The sequence below is a fragment of the Neoarius graeffei genome, chromosome 23, assembly GCF_027579695.1.
Source record: "Neoarius graeffei isolate fNeoGra1 chromosome 23, fNeoGra1.pri, whole genome shotgun sequence".
Classification (NCBI taxonomy): Eukaryota; Metazoa; Chordata; class Actinopteri; order Siluriformes; family Ariidae; genus Neoarius; species Neoarius graeffei.
In genome coordinates, this window is record NC_083591.1 from 59,764,986 (window position 1) to 59,787,044 (window position 22,059).

At 44.1% G+C, this 22,059-nt stretch overlaps 1 protein-coding gene across 2 annotated transcripts in view; it reads left to right on the top strand.

Moving 5' to 3' along the window:
• Positions 1 to 262: 262 nt before the first annotated feature.
• arhgef4 (Rho guanine nucleotide exchange factor (GEF) 4) overlaps positions 263 to 22,059 on the top strand; it is a 77,893-nt gene continuing 56,096 nt past the window's right edge. Inside the window, exon 1 of one of the 2 annotated variants that reach the window (XM_060906572.1) lies at positions 263 to 411. In XM_060906572.1, coding sequence (XP_060762555.1) covers positions 292 to 411 — 120 coding nt within the window. In that variant the 5' untranslated portion in view covers positions 263 to 291. Of the gene's footprint in view, positions 412 to 11,659; positions 12,595 to 22,059 lie in introns of those variants that run through there. The other variant, XM_060906573.1, reaches the window with a different exon arrangement.

A 22,059-nucleotide genomic window follows, 5' to 3' on the forward strand; every position in this document is an offset into this window, starting at 1 on the left:
TGTGTGTGTGTGTGTGTGTGTGCGTGCGTGCATATGTGTGTGTGTTTGTGAGAGAGATCTCTGAGCAGGTACAGACGAGGCTCAGCTCAGTTTTTATTTCATTTTGGCAGTGTGTGTTGTAGATAACAGCCCTGCATGTCTGAGCCGGTGTAAATGCGCCGGTTGGTCGTGACGTTGTGTAAAACAGTGCTGCGTCTTGATTTTCTTTCCTGGATGTGTGTTTGATCTGACGTGACGTTGTTATGGTCTTTCTTGTTCGTCTTGTTTTGTGATCCTGTGCATGTTTCCTAAATGACAACACAGGCTGCGCAGTTTCCAAAAACATCTGGTGTGTTTTTATTAAATATACACAGTATATCTCATGAGGACTCCAGCAGTTGTTCTGCGAGGATGCACCAAGAGCAACTTCAGGTATTTGGAGACGTTTGCTGTTCTTATTTTACTGATTTCTGTGTGCAGTGTGAATCAGATGGGGTTAGTGTTCTGGAAAATGTTTACAGCATTTGGCAGGTGCCCTAATCCAGAGCAACTTAGATTTAACTCATTTATCCAGCTGAGTAGTTGAGGGTTAAAGGGTCTTACTCAGTGGCAGTTTTGTTGTGCTGGGATTGGAACTCAGAACATTCTGGTCAGTAGTCCAACATTTTCACCATTGAGCTACCACTGATAAGTGAGGTGTGTATAAATCTCAGAGATGGACATATCATATTTTCACCATATACACACACTCATCGCACTAAACACACTATGTGGTTGTTGTAGGGGGCGTGGCCACATGGTCATTAGTAGGTCACATGATTATAACATGTCTGTATTTTGAATCTGTGCTAGCAACTCAGTAACTTCCCTAATACCCCCCCGAGTCCACAGGATGAACTCGCACTCAGAGTGTAAAGGGTTAAATGGTGTTTGGCTGGAAATCTGAGTCTGTAAACGTCATCGGTTGATGATAAATAAACGAATAATGTGCTGATGACAGGTTGTTTCCTGTTAATGATCTTCTTATAAAGAAACCCTGTACAGTGTCGTGTCATTAGAGTGTAAGTGAGCGCTGAAAGGGATTGTGGGTAATACCTGTCCTGCATGTTTTCATGGTCAAGTTGTAATCTGTGTTTTTGTGTTTTGTATTTCACTACTTCCTTTAACTTGTGTCACTCGAAGCCCTGCAGGGTTTTATTTTGTGTTTTTTCCCCCTTCTGACTGTTTTGAGTCTTTAGAAATGTGACATTGTTGTCCTGCAAGGTTTTCTGCTTTGTTAAATAAATAAATAAATAAATAAATAAATAAATAAAAAAAAAACCCTGGGGCCGTCTCGTAGCAGGTGAGCGTCGGCGTACAGACAGTTAGCGTGGGAAAAAATCTATGAAGTCACTAGACGATGTTTACACTTGCAGGATTTCTGCATTGTTCACAGGAAACACTGACTGATGAGAAAACAGGTGACAAAATGGAGACAGGTGAGATGGGCGGGGCTAGGGTGGAGCTTGGGCAGTTAACAGAAATGCTGTGTTACTATTCCTTAATTATACTGTACTATACACTACATATTTGAGTAAAAATTATGAATGATGATGTCTTGTGGTGGCTCCGCCCCTTTGTACTCTGACCACTTACATGTGTGTGTTGGAAAAATGGAATTTTTAAATTTTAAATAGAGATCAGTAAGTTTATTAGAATTGTCTGGGGTGGGAGCTGTGGTCTGACTGGTTACGATGATGATGTGGGGGAAACTTTGAGTGGTTATAATGAGGTTGGGGGCGGGGACTGTGGCCTGATTAGCTGCAGTGTGTTAGGGGTGGGGGCTGTAGTCTGGTTAAAGTAGGGTTGGGTGGGGACTGTGGTTTGATTGGTTTCAGTGGGGTTAGGGGCGGGGACTGTGCAGTTAGGGGCGGGAACTGTGGGGTAATGAAGAAACCAATAGCTTCAACGTTCACAAAATAACTGTTTTTTGGTGAAAGACAGGATCGTGTTATTATCTAAACAGATTATTAATCTATAATGTCTCATCTCATCTCATTATCTGTAGCCGCTTTATCCTGTTCTACAGGGTCGCAGGCGAGCTGGATCCTATCCCAGCTGACTACGGGCGAAAGGCGGGGTTCACCCTGGACAAGTCGCCAGGTCATCACAGGGCTGACACATAGACACAGACAACCATTCACACTCACATTCACACCTACGCTCAATTTAGAGTCACCAGTTAACCTAACCTGCATGTCTTTGGACTGTGGGGGAAACCGGAGCACCCGGAGGAAACCCACGCGGACACGGGGAGAACATGCAAACTCCACACAGAAAGGCCCTCGCCGGCCACGGGGCTCGAACCCGGACCTTCTTGCTGTGAGGCGACAGCGGTAACCACTACACCACCGTGCCGCCCTGAGAGAGAGATTATACCTGTGTAAAATCTGTGACTTTTCATGATGTTGGTTGTGGATGTGTGTGGAAACGTCTCGGCTCATTCGCTCAGCCAGTGAGTGGAGCTGGAAAGGCATTAAAGTCACAATTCTTTTGATTCTAATTCATTCACCTGATTGATTCATTTAAAAAGAGTGACTCATTCACAGTTGAATCAGATTTGTTTTTTCAAAGTCGCCTTTTCAAACAACAAAATCTATAAATAAGATGAGATTCTGATGGTATTTTCCCCAGAAACGCAGTGATGATGGTGTTGAAGTCAGAGATCTGTGTCAGTCTCACACTGATTCAGGACTTGGGTGGATCACGTTCACGCCGCTCCTCTTGTGCATTTGTGTGTTAAGACAGTCGCGGTTAAAAATACGGCGGTGAGTCAGAAATCAGGGCGTCGTGGTTGCTGCGTGCGGTGAAAAGCAACAGCTGCTGAAGTTTTTGTCTCTGATGGAACGAGGACGACTCGTGTGGAACATTTTTCATGAATAATCGCAGGAATGTGCTGATCATGGGCTGTATGGTACAGTGGTGCTTGAAAGTTTGTGAACCCTTTAGAATTTTCTATATTTCTGCATAAATATGACCTAAAACATTATCAGATTTTCACACAAGTCCTAAAAGTAGGTAAAGAGAACCCAGTTAAACAAATGAGACAAAAATATTATACTTGGTCATTTATTTATTGAGGAAAATGATCCAATATTACATATCTGTGAGTGGCAAAAGTATGTGAACCTTTGCTTTCAGTATCTGGTGTGACCCCCTTGTGCAGCAATAACTGCAACTAAACGTTTGCGGTAACTGTTGATCAGTCCTGCACACTGGCTTGGAGGAATTTTAGCCCGTTCCTCCATACAGAACAGCTTCAACTCTGGGATGTTGGTGGGTTTCCTCACATGAACTGCTCGCTTCAGGTCCTTCCACAACATTTCCATTGGATTAAGGTCAGGACTTTGACTTGGCCATTCCAAAACATTCACTTTATTCTTCTTTAACCATTCTTTGGTAGAACGACTTGTGTGCTCAGGGTCATTGTCTTGCTGCATGACCCACCTTCTCTTGAGATTCAGTTCATGGACAGATGTCCTGACATTTTCCTTTAGAATTCGCTGGTATAATTCAGAATTCATTGTTCCATCAATGATGGCAAGCCGTCCTGGCCCAGATGCAGCAAAACAGGCCCAAACCATGATACTACCACCACCATGTTTCACAGATGGGATAAGGTTCTTATGCTGGAATGCAGCGTTTTCCTTTCTCCAAACATAACGCTTCTCATTTAAACCAAAAAGTTCTATTTTGGTCTCATCCGTCCACAAAACATTTTTCCAATAACCTTCTGGCTTGTCCACATGATCTTTAGCAAACTGCAGATGAGCAGCAATGTTCTTTTTGGAGAGCAGTGGCTTTCTCCTTGCAACCCTGCCATGCACACCATTGTTGTTCAGTGTTCTCCTGATGGTGGACTCATGAACATTAACATTAGCCAATGTGAGAGAGGCCTTCAGTTGCTTAGAAGTTACCCTGGGGTCCTTTGTGACCTCGCCGACTATTACACGCCTTGCTCTTGGAGTGATCTTTGTTGGTCGACCACTCCTGGGGAGGGTAACAATGGTCTTGAATTTCCTCCATTTGTATACAATCTGTCTGACTGTGGATTGGTGGAGTCCAAACTCTTTAGAGATGGTTTTGTAACCTTTTCCAGCCTGATGAGCATCAACAACGCTTTTTCTGAGGTCCTCAGAAATCTCCTTTGTTCGTGCCATGATACACTTCCACAAACGTGTTGTGAAGATCAGACTTTGATAGATCCCTGTTCTTTAAATAAAACAGGGTGTCCACTCACACCTGATTGTCATCCCATTGATTGAAAACACCTGACTCTAATTTCACCTTCAAATTAACTGCTAATCCTAGAGGGTCACATACTTTTGCCACTCACAGATATGTAATATTGGATCATTTTCCTCAATAAATAAATGACCAAGTATAATAGTTTTGTCTCATTTGTTTAACTCGGTTCTCTTTATAGGGTAGTCACACTAGAGGCGGAATGAGCCGGAATGCCGTCGGAATGAAAATTCTTCGTATATTCCGGGATATTCGAAGTATATTCTAAGTATTCGAGCTGCATTCTCTTTGAATTCTTAGATGTTCGAAACATATTCGGCGGCTATTCCGGGAGCGTTCTGACTGCGTTTGAAGTGAATTCGTACAGCATTCGAGGCACCTTCCGACCAGACTTCGGGTGGTATTCGGGCAGCAATCGAACCGCACTCGTACGGCATTCGAAGTGCATTGTTAATATTCTTACTGCATTCTAACAGCATTCTAGGTATTTCTACTGTGTTCCAACTACATTTGAACTGCATTCGAAAGCTAATGCAGCCGGAATGTGCAAGAATCATTCGAGGCGGGTTCGAAGCGCATTCTAAGTCTTCGAACAGCATTCTTACAAAGCTGTGAGAATGTTGGTAAGTTTGAAATTCCCTCCCGAATGTGGCATGAATTTTGAAAAATGTTTCATTCTGGCTGGTTCTGTTTGATTCCTGCTAATTCCGAATAAGTGTGATGGGGGCCTTATCTACTTTTAGGACTTGTGTGAAAATCTGATGATGTTTTCGGTCATATTTATGCAGAAATATAGAAAATTCTAAAGGGTTCACAAACTTTCAAGCACCACTGTATAACACGATATTCTGGAGGAGGAGCCTGTCATCATGGACATTTCAGGTTTAATTTGAGAAGGTGTTTACAGCAGAGAGAAGTTTTCCGCAGTGTTCTCAGTTCTCTTCTAAAAATCCTTAATTTTGGAGAAATTTGACAAGAATTCTGTCCACAATTCAGATGCATTTATTGATCAAATGCCATGTGGTTTATTGTTAAAAGCCACAATTCCCTCAGTTCTTCTTCTGCACTGCTTCAGTGGCTCTGCGTGAAATTTGTGTGGGTCGATGTCCCGAACCCGGAGACCCTCTGGGAGCAGGAATGCAGATGTTTGGGAGGAAAAAATTCCAAAATGTGGGAGGAAAAGCGTGTGAGCTGTAATAAATCCCCTGCAGCGGTTTGCGTCATTGTGTAAGCGCCGAATGTGCAGCTGTTCCTCACAAGCATTGTGTTTACGTTCTTACAGAAGGTCAAAAATATTCACACCCTCAAAACCCCAAATCTACACTGATTTCAATAAGAGGCTCTGTGGAAGATTGTGTAAATAAATACGTGATTTAGGGACTTTTCTGTCTAAAAGTGTACAATAGTAGGCGGAGTCGATATAAACTAACGTTGATCACCTGTAGTCCGACGGTGTGTGATCTGATCTCATTGAAGGTCAGGTGATACATGTACACAGGCTTGTGTTCGAACAGAGTTGCAGCAAAATATTCGTTTTGCATAAAAAACATTTAACATTTTGCAAAAATCGAAGTGACGCCCGAGTGTCTCCAAATAATCAGAAAGCTTCTGAAAATAACTTTTTTATGGTTAATCATAATTTTCCCGTTTTTCAGTCTGCTCTAACATCTCCAATCTGATATAATATGGCTTCATTTTTACTCTTCATGGAGTTTATATTTATCAGCTGTTAAATGTTGAATTTAAATGGCTGATAGAAATAAAATGAAGCACTAAATCTGTTCAGACTGCTTCAGGGTGAACTGTTTGGTTTAGTGTTCAGGAAACCCAGCGGTGACGCTCATTAACACTGTTCTACAGTAGAGATCGTGTTCACTGCTCAGTCACCCACTGGCCTTTGCGTAAAAGGTTTCAGACGGCACAAAAGTACGTGCACCCTGATCATCACACCCGTATATCCCTGTTGAACGTCTCATTCCAGGTTTATTCCCCTTTACTGTTATGTGCTCCACTCTTCTCTGAAGGCTCTCCACTAGAGTTTGGGACGTGGCTGTGAGGATGCGTGTTCATTCAGCTCCAGGAGCATTAGTGAGATCAGACCCTGATGTTAGGTGAGGAGGTCTGGGGTGCACTCGGTGTTCAGTGGGGTTGAGTTCAGTCAGGGCTCTGTGCAGGACACTCGAGTTCTTCACACACCACGTCTTCATGGAGCTCGCTGTGCACAGGAACAGGATCATGCTGGAACAGGTTTGGGCCTCTTGAGGTGTCCACATACTTTTGGATATTTAGTGTACACGCAATCAACTATTAATGCCCAAAGAGTAATTCAGATCTTTTCTAAATGCAGTGGCTGTAAAGAAACATTCTGTTCATTTCCTTAAACACTTTGTATTTAGTCCTGTGTGCAGATTATTACTGATTTTGGAGATCTTTCCAAAACCTCCTGTGAATCCAGCTGAACTCCGGTAACTGAATTACTGTCCTTCTGTACTTCCCACGCAACCACATGGACTTCCTGTGTGGTTTTATTTTTCTATCTGCTGTTGTACTCTTGATGGCATCTACTGCGTTGCTCCAAGTGATACCTCAGTCTACTGGCAAGAAAGGAGATCATCTCTCTCATTTCATCTCCTCTCTTCTCTCCTCTTTTCTTCTCTCCCCTTCCCCCTCCTCCTCCTCTCCCACTCCTCTGTATGTTCTCAGTGAAGTTTATTTGAACTCCTGAATCACTAATGTTGTGATTAAACACACAGTGATGTTCATTACACCGACATTAATGTGCTGTTGGTTCACTGTCTCCCGTCACACTGCTCTCATTTCTCTGGAACGGATCTTGGACTTGGAACGGTGTGGGTTTTCCGATCACAGACAGCTCTGATGATTTCTTTGGAATTTTTGAACCGTTTGCATCGTCTTCAGAAAATAATCTTTATACTGCCTTCGGCAATGACATCGAAATGCCGACCAGAACCTATCCATCTCTCTCTCTCTCTCTCTCTCTCTCTCTCTCTCTCCTCACTCACTCACTCACACACACACACACACACACACACACACACACACACACACACACACACACACAGGTCCAGCATGTATGAACATGTCTCAGGATTTCTTGTGTAGCTTTAAAACACACACAAGTAGTCGAACCAGTGTGAACTGAAATAACCTTCCTTTGCTATGACGCTAATGTTGCTAACAAGTCATGGAAGCTTCTGGCTACTGGTTTATTGTGTGCATGCACGGACCATCACACTCAAGTCAAGTCAACTTTATTGTCTAATATGCTCTACATGCTCGACATACAGCACAGATGAAATTTCAGTCCTCTCTGACCCACGGTGCAAACAGGCAATGCAATAAATGAAAATAGAATAACTGAAATAAACAATATGAACAGTATAAACACTCTAGATAAGAAATAGACATAGACTAAACACTCACAGGTATGTGTATGTATATACACACACACATACATATACTCGTCTGTCTCATTAACATAATTTGTGTTAAACACTTTCACAAAATACCAGAACAGCAGGACTTTTATTAAAACCTGAATCATTCCTGAATTCTGTATAAGCTCCGCCCTCACACTTTAGACCACACCCCTTACCTGAATCTGACAGCAGGCTGTGCTGGGATGGAGGTGGTTATCATTCCCAGTGGTTTTCTCTCTCTGAGTGTGTTTGAGACACTGAATGGTGTTTAGTGCACCGTGCGAAACTGCAGGCCAGTCGTGTCTGTTAGCGACGTTGGCATCAGAGCAGATTTCACACACTGAACGTGTTAATGAGGGGCTTGGTGCAGTTAGTGATGCCTGAGGTTGGTTTATTTCCTTCCTGCTTTATTATGTTTATAGTTTTTGTATGATTTCTTTGAGTATTTCTTAAAAATCTGCTTTGGGTGTTTTGAGGTTGTTGGGGAAACAGGGCAGGAATGTGGGGGCATTGAAGCTTTACAAAGGGCTGGAGCTGTTCAACTGGAAGTTACATAATTGGGGCTAAAATTCCGTGTGTGTGTGTGTGTGTGTGTGTGTTTGATGAATAAGTGACACTTTTCGCTCATTACTAGTGAAGTCACGTCCTAAACCACCAACACGGTTTGGTTTTCTTTTAAATTTTTTCCTCTCGTACTTCAGAGCTTCTTGAACACAGACAAAAAAAAAAAAAAAGAAATGGATGAAAAAATAAACAGATAAATGAAAGAGTGCTTAAACAAATACATACTGTAGATGTGTAAATAAAGAAATAAGAATAAATGAATGAATACAATTAAATTGAACCGTCAACTTCACAGAGGAAATGTGGTGAGAAAATCCTCCTGACTGAGCGTGATCACCTGGTGAAGTCGAATCATAAAAACAGACAGTAGAGCTCAGGGCTGTGTTTAACAGTGAAATTAAGATCATTTCCCCTCACAGTGGGATGAGAACTCACAGGATTGGGACTAAACTGCTGTGTGTCCATCAGAAACCCACTCGTTAGTGAGAAGAAGAAGGAGCCTTTATCACATGCACAGTGACATTTGTCCTCTGCATTTAACCCATCTGAAGCACTGAACGCGCGCGCGCGCGCGCGCGCGCGCGCACACACACACACACACACACACACACACACCCAGAGCAGTGGGCAGCGATACTACAGCACCCAGGGGGCAGTTGGGGGCTCGGTGCCTCACTCAAGGGCACTTCAGCCCAACCTCAGCCTGAGGCCGCCCCTTATTATCCTAACCTGCTTGTCTTTGGACTGTGGGGGAAACCAAAGCACCTGGAGGAAACCCACACAGATACGGGGAGAACATGCAAACTCCACACAGAAAGACCCCCGTCGGCCACTGGGCCGGAACCCAGAACCTTCTTGCTGTGAGGCAACAGTGCTAACACCACTATGCCACCCCATGAGAAAAAGCTTGTTTGTTCGGGAGCATAAAGCCTGGACTCTGGAGTGATGGAGAAAGGTCATGTGGTCTGAGGAGTCCAGACTGACCCTGTTCCTGAGTGATGGGCGTGTCAGGGTAAGAAGGGAAGCTCATGAAGCTCCGCCCCATTATGCATAGTGTCCACTGTCCAAGCCTCTGGAGGCAGTGTGATGATCTGGGGTTGGTTCAGTTGGTCAGGTCGAGACTCGGCAATGTTACAGGGCAATAAAATGAAGGCGGCTGAAGACCTGAATGTACTGAATGAGCAGGGTCACATCAGTGGGGTTTTTTCACTGATGGAATAAAATTAGGGCTCAGAGAGTGAGAGAGTGGTTCAGGGAGCACGAGGACTCATTTACACATGAATTAACTCTCTCTCTCTAAATGAACAGGAGTGTTGTTGGAAGCAGCAGGTGGTTATTTGTGGTGTGTGTGTGTGTGTGTGTGTGTGTGTGTGTGTGTGTGTGTGTGTAAAATGAGTCATTCAGGCTTCACACTGTGTTTTAAAAGCAGATCTGATGGTGAATAAAAGTGTGAACTCAATGTGAAAGAGAAACTCTGGAATGTTCTGGGTGTCGTAGTGGTGCTTTCATCAACATCTCTTTCTGGATTTTCTTTAGAATTTACAAACAGCACTCGAGCTTTAACGATTCCCTCCAGACCAGAGCGCGTTACTGCATCATTACACACAATGAGCAGGTTTCATTACACAAATACAGACCACATTAGTAACTTTCATATTCATACAGTCTGAATTTCTTTATGAAGGGGTGTGTGTGTGTGTGTGTGATGACAGTTTTTTTAAGGAACTAGTAAAAAGCAATTGAATGTTAATAGAATGTGATATTAGTGTCTCAGCTCTCAGTTGAGAATTTTATTGTGTGCATGTGAATAATAAAGTCTGAGCTCACGGCAGTACTGTAGTATGAACACTGTATGTGCTGTAGTTTTTATATCCAGTAGAGGGCGCCAGGAAGTCGTGTATAGTGTTCTGACGTTCAGTGTTCTGGGTTTGTGTTTTTTATTGAAACTCTCAGAGAAAGTCCATTGAGGAGGAGAAGGATGAAGAGGATGAGAATAATGATAATGAGGAGGATGATAAGGAGGAGGACTATGAGGATCAGGACAATGATGAGGAGGAGGATGTGGAAGTGGAGATGAGGAGGACAAGGATGTGGAAAAGGAGATCAGGATGATGAGGAAGGATGATGATGAGGAAGATAATGAGGAGGAGGATGTGGAAGTGGAGATGAGGAGGAGGAGGAAGAGGATGATGAGGAGGAGAAGGAGGAAGAGGATGTGAAAGAGGAAATGAGGAGGAGGAGGAGCAGGAAGATGAGGAGGAGGAAGAGGATGTGGAAGAGATCAGGATGATGATGATGATGAGGAGGATGGTGGAAGAGGAAATGAAGAGGAGGAAGAGGATGTGGAAGAGATCAAGATGATTATGAGGAGGATGTAGAAGAGGAAAGGAAGAGGAGGTTGATGAGGAGGAGAAGGAAGAAGAGGATTTGGAAGAGATGAGGAGCAGGAGAAGGAGGAAGAGGATGTGGAAGAGATCAAGATGAGGAGGCGAAGGAGGAAGAGGATGTGGAAGAGATCAGGATGATGATGAGGAGGAGGATCTGGAAGAGGAGATCAGGAGGAGGAGGATAATGAGGATGAGGAGGAGGAGAAGGAAGAGGAGATCAGGATGATGATGATGATGATGATGATGGGATCAGGAGGAGGAGGATGAGGAGGAGGAGAAAGAGATCAGGAGGAGGAGGGGATCAGGAGGAGGAGGATGTGGAGGAGGAGAAGGAAGAGGAGATCAGGAGGAGGAGGATAATGAGGATGAGGAGGAGGACATGGAGGAGGAGAAGGAAGAGGAGATCAGGAGGAGGAGGATAATGAGGAGGAGGACATGGAGGAGGAGAAGGAAGAGAATATGATGATGATGAGGAGAAAGAGATCAGGAGGAGGAGGATGTGGAGGAGGAGAAGGAAGAGGAGATCAGGAGGAGGAGGAGAAAGAGGAGTTCAGGAGGAGGAGGAGGAGGAGAAAGAGGAGTTCAGGAGGAGGAGGATGATGATGAGGAGGAGAAAGAGGAGTTCAGGAGGAGGAGGATAATGAGGAGGAGGAGGAAGAGGAGAGCAGGATGATGATGATGAGGAGGAGGAGGAGGAGGAGTGAAGTGTGAATTGATGGTGACAGAGATGACTCTGAGCGTGCTCTGTATCTTGAATCATTTGTGTCCGGTAAAGGATTAGTGCAGATTAGTTCACTGATTTGTTCACGGATTCATTTGACACAGATGGAGTTGTTCAGTGTTCCAGCTGACAGTCTGAGAACCTGCTGATTCACTCAGAGAACACCGCGTGGTGATGTAATGATGATGTGTTCTTTATTATCACTCGGATTTCCGTATTTTAGAAAAATGAATTGTTTAACACCGATGTACAGATTGTATCATACGCTGATATTTTCTTTATCGTTATTACAGCAGAGAGAGAGAGAGAGAGAGAGAGAGAAACTGCTCAGGAAATCTTCACTGAGAAACTGAACAAATGAAGAAACTCTGATTCGCCGACTGCGTGAGGGAGATAAACATGCGATGGGGAAAAGTGACTCGTTCATTTTAGTGACTTGCTGAAAAAAGACTGAAATCATGTGTGAATTTATGATCGTCCCATACCGCACCGAGGAACAGAGGGGGCGGGGCATAGCCCCAGAGTCAACACTGTAGGGTATTGGTTCAAAGTGTGTGATTTGAAAAGCTGTCCACTGATGATAATACAGATAAGGGCGTGACTCAGGGCGGAGTAAAAAAAAAAAAAAGAGTGAACCAAGTCAATGCAGTCAAAGATCTCTCTCTCTCTCTCTCTCTCTCTCTCACACACTAAATCCAGTAGACTTGGAAAAAGGAAAATGTTAAAACAGGGTGTGTGTGTCTCTTTCTCTCTCTCTCACACACACATTCTAAATCCAGTAAACTTGGAAAAAGGAAAACGTTAAGACAGGGTGTGTCTCTCTCTCACACACACACACCCTGTTCGCCTCACGCTGGGCCTCCTTGCAGGATTAGTGTGTTGTGTAATTCAGTGATTCAATACAACTGGAAGAGAAACAGACGGAGAATCGTCTTATTGTGAACTAAAAACTCATCTCCTCCCTTCTGTCTCTCTCTCTCTCTCTCTCTCTCTCTCTCACGCAGAGAGCATGCAGTAGTAGGTAGAGAGACCACAGGCGACTCTCTCTATCAAAAAGAGAGGGAGACACAGAGTGAAACAGTTAGAGAGGGAGACAGAGAGTGAGACAGTTAGAGAGGGAGACACAGAGTGAGACAGTTAGAGAGTGAGACAGTTAGGAGGACGGAGGGAAAGTCTCACCATGTTGAGTGTGATTTGTTTCATACGCAGCTTCTTTGAGGTAAAAAACCTTTCTCTTTTTCTGTCATTGGGATTCTGGTGAAGTTCTTGTTTCACAGTGGAGAGAGAGAGAGAGAGAGAGAGTGTGTGTGTGTGTGTGTGTGTGTGTGTGTGTGTGTGTGTGTGTGTTAAGCAGTGTGTAGTGTGTGTGTGTGTGTTAAGCAGTGTGTATTTTGTGTGTCAGGGCTCGACATTAACAGTAGCCCGATTGCCTGGGGCAACCATTCAATAGATTCGGACAACCAGACTCTCACAAATGCTTGCCCGATCGGGTAACTACCCAAATATGTCAACTTGCGTGAAAAACGATGTTTATTCATATTATGATGAAATTCCGGGCAGCACGGTGGTGTAGTGGTTAGCGCTGTCGCCTCACAGCAAGAAGGTCCGGGTTCGAGCCCCGGGGCCGGCGAGGGCCTTTCTGTGCGGAGTTTGCATGTTCTCCCCGTGTCCGCGTGGGTTTCCTCCGGGTGCTCCGGTTTCCCCCACAGTCCAAAGACATGCAGGTTAGGTTAACTGGTGACTCTAAATTGAGCGTAGGTGTGAATGGTTGTCTGTGTCTATGTGTCAGCCCTGTGATGACCTGGCGACTTGTCCAGGGTGAACCCCGCCTTTCACCCGTAGTCAGCTGGGATAGGATCCAGCTCGCCTGCGACCCTGTAGAACAGGATAAAGCGGCTACAGATAATGAGATGAGATGAGGTGCATTTGGATAAGTAAAGCCTATGTTTCTGCATTTTTGTAGTCCTGGTAATCTTTTATATTGGTAAAGTTGTTTATAGGACCATTTCTCAGTGTCTTTGTTTTTTTTCATTTCTCAGTGTCTTTGTTTTTTTTTAATCAATAGTTTTTCAGTAATAACTTAATATTTAACATATCACTCAATTTTAATCACAAAAAGAGAAAATCGCAACAATTTCTCGCACCTTTCACTTCCTCCCACAATGTAATCTCAACAAAAACCTAAAAAACACCTCAACTTTCATCGCAATTTTTTGGAACCCCCCCGCAATATCAGACATTTTAGCCCACAACAATCACAAAAAAGGCCCGCGGAATCCTGGGGGGACTGGGTTATTGGTATATCCTTCACTACATGACTAATTACCGCATTACTCGCACAGGGCGCTAGTGTCAATGCTTATTGATACAGACAGCGTCTGAGAAGGTTGAATAATAAATAAAATAATATGTAATATTTGGGCAACCATGTTCTGAGTTCAGGCAACCAGATTTCTACAAATGGTTGCCCGAATGGGTAACCATGTCTCAAAGTTAACATAGAGCCCTGTGTGTGTGTGTGTGTGAGAAGCGGTGTATATGGTGTGTGTGTGCGCATGTTAAGCAGTGTGTATTGTGTGTGTGTGCTAAGCAGTGTGTATTTGTGTGTGTGTGTGTGCTAAGCAGTGTGTATTTGTGTGTGAAGCAGTGTATATTGTGTGTGTGTGTGTGTGCGTGCGTGTGTTAAGCAGTGTGTATTTGTGTGTGTGTGTGCTAAGCAGTGTGTATTTGTGTGTGAAGCAGTGTATATGGTGTGTGTGCGTGTTAAGCAGTGTGTATTTGTGTGTGTGTGAAGCAGTGTATATGGTGTGTGTGTGTTAAGCAGTGTGTATTTGTGTGTGTTAAGCAGTGTGTATTTGTGTGTGCTAAGCAGTGTGTATTTGTGTGTGAAGCAGTGTATATGGTGTGTGTGTGCGCGTGTTAAGCAGTGTGTATTTGTGTGTGAAGCAGTGTATATGGTGTGTGTGTGTTAAGCAGTGTGTATTTGTGTGTGTTAAGCAGTGTGTATTTGTGTGTGTGTGTGTGTGTGTGCTAAGCAGTGTGTATTTGTTTGTGTGAAGCAGTGTATATGGTGTGTGTGTGCGTGTTAAGCAGTGTGTATTTGTGTGTGAAGCAGTGTATATTGTGTGTGTGTGTGCGTGTTAAGCAGTGTGTGTGTGTGAAGCAGTGTGTATTTGTGTGTGTGTGAAGCAGTGTATATTGTGTGTGTATTTGTGTGTGTGCGTGTTAAGCAGTGTGTATTTGTGTGTGAAGCAGTGTATATGGTGTGTCTGTGTGTGCATGTTAAGCAGTGTGTGTGTGTGTGTGTGTGTGTGAAGCAGTGTATATTGTGTGTGTGTATTTGTGTGTGTGTGTGAAGCAGTGTATATTGTGTGTGTGTATTTGTGTGTGTGTATTTGTGTGTGTTAAGCAGTGTGTATTTGTGTGTGTGAAGCAGTGTATATTGTGTGTGTGTATTTGTGTGTGTGTATTTGTGTGTGTTAAGCAGTGTGTATTTGTGTGTGTGAAGCAGTGTATATTGTGTGTGTGTATTTGTGTGTGTGTATGTGTGTGTGTTAAGCAGTGTGTATTTGTGTGTGTGCTAAGCAGTGTGTATTTGTGTGTGAAGCAGTGTATATGGTGTGTGTGTGTGTGCGCGCTAAGCAGTGTGTATTTGTGTGTGAAGCAGTGTATATGGTGTGTGTAGGTATCATGCCGCCATCTTGTGTCAGAACTACAATTCCCAGGCAACTTCCGTGTGACCTACGTCACGCGTGGGCGGGATCACCTACGTCAGTCTGCCATGCACGCATAAATCCAAGCGGAAGCTCTTCCATTTTGCTCTCTCACGTCTGGCTTCCGATGGATCTGGATGTATAAAGAGGCGCGCTCTCCACCCCAAAAAGACGTCTTCTTTCTTGCAAGATCCATCACTCAGCGCGATTTTCCTTCTTACCCTTGGCAAAGGTAAACTCTAGAGTCGCGCGATCTTTAAACTCAACCTGAGTTACAACCGGTTTACTTGCATTAGAAGTGACGTCACGACTGCAGCCCAGGCAGTTAAAAGTTAAGAAGCGATTGAATCCTTTTTAACTCAAAGCGCTGTGCATCTTATTCTGATCAGAGACTTTTCCTCACGAACGCTGAGATTCGGACCAAGAACCCTCTGCTTTTCACGGGAACCACCCAAGTGCTCCGCTGGACCCGGAAGTTTTCTCCGCCTCCATCACGAGCGGCTCACGTGCTCCCACGGCGAGGCCCGAGACTACACCGGCGAATAGTTCTTCATATCTTGCTAAAGGCAGGATTAAGTAAGATTTTGGCATTTGGGCATAATTAGGATAGTCTTAGGAATTTGCTTTTATTTGAAATAGTGTGAATTTAAACCCAGGTTTATTGTTACACTGTTGAACACGCAGCGTGTTGATTTATTTTGGTTCTATGTTCTCTCAATTGTTTAATAGATAGGCTGCGCATGCTTCTCTCTTTTATTCTTTACTACTAACATATAGTTCTCATTATTATACATCTTGATGTCATTAAGATTTCAGTGGATTCAGTATGGTTATGAGCTAGTGGGTTAGCTACAGCTTCGCTTTTGTCTGCTTAGCAACACAAAGCTAATCAAGGCCTACCATGTGCTCAGCAAGCCATCAGGCCTAACAAACACACTTTAGCTAGGCTATAGGGCCTTTCACAAACACATACTAGCAACACAAGGCTAATCTAGGCCTCCACCACGTGTAGTTAGCTACACGAGGCTAAACACAGAGCTAATCCTTTGTTCTGTTTAGATAACATTCTTTTGTTTAGCTACCAACAAGCTAGGCCTCCACCACGTGTAGTTAGCTACACGAGGCTAAACACATGGTCAAGTCCTTCACACTCCCTCTCTCTCTCTCTCTCTCTCACACACACACACACACACACACACACACACTTCACTGCTTGTATATATTGATTTATCTTTTTATCTTTGTATAATAAATTCATTTATTAAACAAACTGTGTTTATTTGTGTGAACAACATCTGAAGTCCCCAATTTTCTCAAAGAATTCAAAAAGGGTGCAAATGTTATATAATATGGTAAGTGATCTTAATAATTTGGAAATGTACCATAATTTAGCTGTTTGGTAATTTATTATTAAGCACCAGGATTAATGGTATGATTCACTAAATGATTCCCTAAATGATTCATTGAACGATTCCCTAAATGATTCATTGAACAATTCCCTAAACGATTCACTAAATGATTCATTGAACGATTCACTGAACGATTCACTTCAAATGAGAGTGATTCTATGGTATGATTCAATTCAAACGAGTCAAATTAAATGATTCAATGGGATTGATTCATTTTAATTATTGACCTTCAAAATTTAATGAGACTGATTTAACGAGATTGATCACTTAATATCAATAATTAACTGATTGCACCCACAGTTAAAATGGTGCCCCGTGTGAGGAGATTGGTTTGTTGACTTCTGGAATATTGTTCAACAACAAATAAACTCAGTTAATTCAACTGCTAAGGTATATCCCCAGGTGTGTTAAAACGGTTAACAGTAGTGTGATAACCATATCACCAATACTCATAACCTATTCAACTTAGGATAAGAGAGCATTTCCAAATAAACCTTCATAATTAATTACATAGTTAATTAATAATGATTAAATTAATAATTAACTTGATTAATTATCTAACATCCAGCCTAAGTAAAATGGCATCCCCTCATGTCTCAAAAATGGAAGACAACGCTCAAGACGTGTCTCTCCTTGAGGTCATTGCAGACCTCATTCACTGCTCTGCCTCCGAAAAGGCAAACATTAAGTACATGAGTGAGAGTGAATGCCAAAACAACCTAGACAATTCAAACAAACATATGAGAGATCCAAAAAGAACAACTATTAGTATCCAAGTGGCACTAGGTAAGCTATTCCTATCATACTTCCAAAATGCTGATTCAGAAATCAGATGCCTTCGCGGAGAGGTTGAAAGGCTGACCACCAGCAACGCCAAGCTGACAGCCGATCATAATGATTTACATAGGGAGTGTGAGCTCTTGAAGACCTCCCTTGATAATTGCACCAAACGGCTAGAGAAAGCCGAAATGGTTGCTAAGAGGGCTGCCCAGGAGCAGACCCCCCAAGAGCAGTGCGAGGGGCGTGAAAGACCCCCAACAATGCGCCAAAGCTCAGAGCGGGAAGAGGCGTCCGAACCGGACACCGTAAATGATCTGGTCGAGAACCAGACATCCCGCCAAACTCCATCAACTCGCTACACGACTCCGTCGTCGTCTAGCCAGGATGGAGCCGCCCTGCGCTCATCCCGAGCCCAGGCCCGTAGCACACCTAGGTCAGTGCGCTTCAGTCTCCCTGATCCATCTCCAGACGAATCAGACCACGCATCTCGTGCGAAGCGGGAGCGATTCCAGAGTAGCTCAGACAGTGAGTACTCAGAAGAGCCAAGAAGGTCGCACAAGGACGTGCACCAAACCCTTCGTTTACGGCAAATTGACCTACTTGCCAAAGATGTCGAACAATTCGATCCCGACAATCAAAGAACAAATGTAAATAACTATTTACGAGAAATTGATCGATGCCTGATGGACCTGCCGAACGCCACAACACGTGAAAAACTTAAACTAATCTGGAAGACCTCCAGTAGTAGCGTTCGTGCCTTTTTAGAGACACTACCCCCAAACATTCGCGATAGTTATTCGAAACTTCGCAATTACATGAGGGAAGAATATGCGCCATACACGGACGAAACCTCCGCGATATTGTGTGCATTACAAGTCAAACAAAAACGGTCTGAGGCGCCTCGTGAATATTACAGACGGCTACGTACTGCCTATTTCCAAGGTAGTAGTGCACCAGGGTTGGAAGAAGATAGAGGTTTCATATCTCTCTTCTTGCATAACCTCCACCCAAGCGTGCGGACCCATGTCACACTGACGTGTCGACAAGGTCGCTATTCGATGAGGGAAATTAGGCGACTAGCCCAAATGACCTGGGAGACCATTGTCAAAACCGCAAACGGAAATGATGATGAACCCAGAGTCCTTAGTCTCCAGGGTGAGGACAAGCCCCCGCTAACCTTAGGAGGTGAAGCACCGAAAGGGGGACCCACCTGGAAGAATTCCGGTCCAGCCCGATCCTTGCCGAACCATCACAATGGTGAGTGGAAAAATCGACAAGGTAAGGCCAGGAGGGACCGAGGGCGAGTCCACAGTGACGATGGCAATCGCCCATCAAATGAAAAGGGTCGTAGGGAACAAAACGGTTGGCAGCAAAACCGTCATCCCCGCTCTGACCAGAAACGGCAGAAGCGTTCCGACCGTAGCTCTAAAAGCAAGGGTAGAGACGACCAACACAGTGACTCAGACCAACCTGGTGAGTTCCACTCAGAGCTGGACTCTTTAAAAGCCCAGTTGGCTGAGATTAAAGAACTGTTACAGGAGACGTCAGACCCCTCAACAGATAAAACAAAAGAGCCCAAGAAAAATGGCAAAAGGCCATTCACTGGCATGACTAGGCCAGGAACCACGGGTATATCTCGTGAAAGGGGGAGGAGATCCCTCTGAAACAGCAGGCGAGGGTCAGGATGTAGGGCCCCCCCTGGTGGCGAAGGCAAACACACAAAACGCACTTCATGTGCGCTAAAGTCTTCACCATCATCTCTCAGACACACGGCTCTCACAAGGCGACCCAATCCCAACCAAGCCCTGCGACATAAACTTAGTCAACTTCACACAAAACAAAACCCCACAGTCGTTGAATCCCACAAAATATGCACAAACCCGTTGCGACGAGATCAGTGCGAACACCGATCAACCGAGCGCCACGCGAGATCAAATTTCTGAAGAACTTCAGTTCATGTCTTTGCACACCGAGTCCGGTGTCGAAACACCTGACATCGCGACTCCCCCTAGTGGCAAAAATCTCCCTCTATCCATCGACTCAGACACAGACACCCATTTCACCGCTGGTGTAATGGCTGCGCTGTGGAACATGTTAGGCGTCAAGGCGAAATTCCATATCGCGTACCACCCTCAATTCTCTGGTCAGGCTGAACGAGCCATTCAAACCATTGTGAGCATGCTGCAAAAGTATATCACAAACCATGGTAAAATTTGTGATGTGAAACTTCCCTTGGTGCTAAGGGCCATTCGGTCCACCCCTCATTGCGCCACTGAAGTCACACCCTATGGGATGATGACTGGGCGAGAGTCGGTTCTTCCCCCGCATCTCCTATACAAACCAGAGGCCATAAGCGTCGCGATTGCATACACCGCACATCAACATGTCGCCGACCTACGATGCCACCTACAGTCAACCTTTACAGGTGCCCAAAAGAATCTCGATTCGAGAGTAGAAGGACACAAAGCCTACTACGCTCGAATCTCAGAGAAGTTCCTACCACCCTGGTCGAGACCTTTCGATCGTGGGAAAACCGTTCCCCGTCGCGTATCACATTAGGATATCTAGGCCTAATCAAATGCTTTCATATCGATTTCCATGATAATCGAATCAAACCTTTTGAACAGTCCTCACTCCAAAAGGGGGTGGACGACAGCTAGGCCCATCCTGTCCACTTAGCTTGTACGCATCACTCAACCATAAGCGTACACTAACATTCCCGGTCAGACTTCACCAACACAAAGAAGTAACCCTTCAGTATAACATGGTAGATAAAATACTAAAATCCGCTATTATTACTAGTGTGTAGTCATCGCAAATACACCTGGCGTATAGTCTTGGCAGTGCTATCCTCACTTTTGTGAATCCACAAAACTTAGAGATGTGCACCCCACTAAAGACATCCACTGGGTCTGCCCAGGCAACCCATACATAACACTACACACCTAGCTAGATAAGATGGTCTGTGTCCCCGACAGCTAGCCGCAGTAGCGCACGCTTTCTAGCCAGACCCCCCACTGCTATCACCTTCCCAGAAGATTAGGTTTGCCAACCCAAACACTAATACTTCTTTCCTTCCTTCATTTCTTCTCTTTTTCTTTTTTTTTATGCATAAGAAATTGAACACTACATGTTTCATGTTCCATGTTTAATTTTTTTGATGTGGTTTTGATCTAGTTAGTTAGTGATTATATGCCCAAAATGCCCATAGTGATTATATTATGCCCAAAATGCCTCTGTCTCCAACTGTCTTACTGGAACTCACAAGTTTACAGTCTTCACAGGACACCATGGACTGCACAGGACAAGTCTACCTCAAGGACTATGGACACGGCGATGATACGATACGGTGCTCTCAGTGCTACGACTCCGTCATACCCCTGAGACCAAAAGGGGGACTGTAGGTATCATGCCGCCATCTTGTGTCAGAACTACAATTCCCAGGCAACTTCCGTGTGACCTACGTCACGCGTGGGCGGGATCACCTACGTCAGTCTGCCATGCACGCATAAATCCAAGCGGAAGCTCTTCCATTTTGCTCTCTCACGTCTGGCTTCCGATGGATCTGGATGTATAAAGAGGCGCGCTCTCCACCCCAAAAAGACGTCTTCTTTCTTGCAAGATCCATCACTCAGCGCGATTTTCCTTCTTACCCTTGGCAAAGGTAAACTCTAGAGTCGCGCGATCTTTAAACTCAACCTGAGTTACAACCGGTTTACTTGCATTAGAAGTGACGTCACGACTGCAGCCCAGGCAGTTAAAAGTTAAGAAGCGATTGAATCCTTTTTAACTCAAAGCGCTGTGCATCTTATTCTGATCAGAGACTTTTCCTCACGAACGCTGAGATTCGGACCAAGAACCCTCTGCTTTTCACGGGAACCACCCAAGTGCTCCGCTGGACCCGGAAGTTTTCTCCGCCTCCATCACGAGCGGCTCACGTGCTCCCACGGCGAGGCCCGAGACTACACCGGCGAATAGTTCTTCATATCTTGCTAAAGGCAGGATTAAGTAAGATTTTGGCATTTGGGCATAATTAGGATAGTCTTAGGAATTTGCTTTTATTTGAAATAGTGTGAATTTAAACCCAGGTTTATTGTTACACTGTTGAACACGCAGCGTGTTGATTTATTTTGGTTCTATGTTCTCTCAATTGTTTAATAGATAGGCTGCGCATGCTTCTCTCTTTTATTCTTTACTACTAACATATAGTTCTCATTATTATACATCTTGATGTCATTAAGATTTCAGTGGATTCAGTATGGTTATGAGCTAGTGGGTTAGCTACAGCTTCGCTTTTGTCTGCTTAGCAACACAAAGCTAATCAAGGCCTACCATGTGCTCAGCAAGCCATCAGGCCTAACAAACACACTTTAGCTAGGCTATAGGGCCTTTCACAAACACATACTAGCAACACAAGGCTAATCTAGGCCTCCACCACGTGTAGTTAGCTACACGAGGCTAAACACAGAGCTAATCCTTTGTTCTGTTTAGATAACATTCTTTTGTTTAGCTACCAACAAGCTAGGCCTCCACCACGTGTAGTTAGCTACACGAGGCTAAACACATGGTCAAGTCCTTCACACTCCCTCTCTCTCTCTCTCTCACACACACACACACACACACACACACACACACACACTTCACTGCTTGTATATATTGATTTATCTTTTTATCTTTGTATAATAAATTCATTTATTAAACAAACTGTGTTTATTTGTGTGAACAACATCTGAAGTCCCCAATTTTCTCAAAGAATTCAAAAAGGGTGCAAATGTTATATAA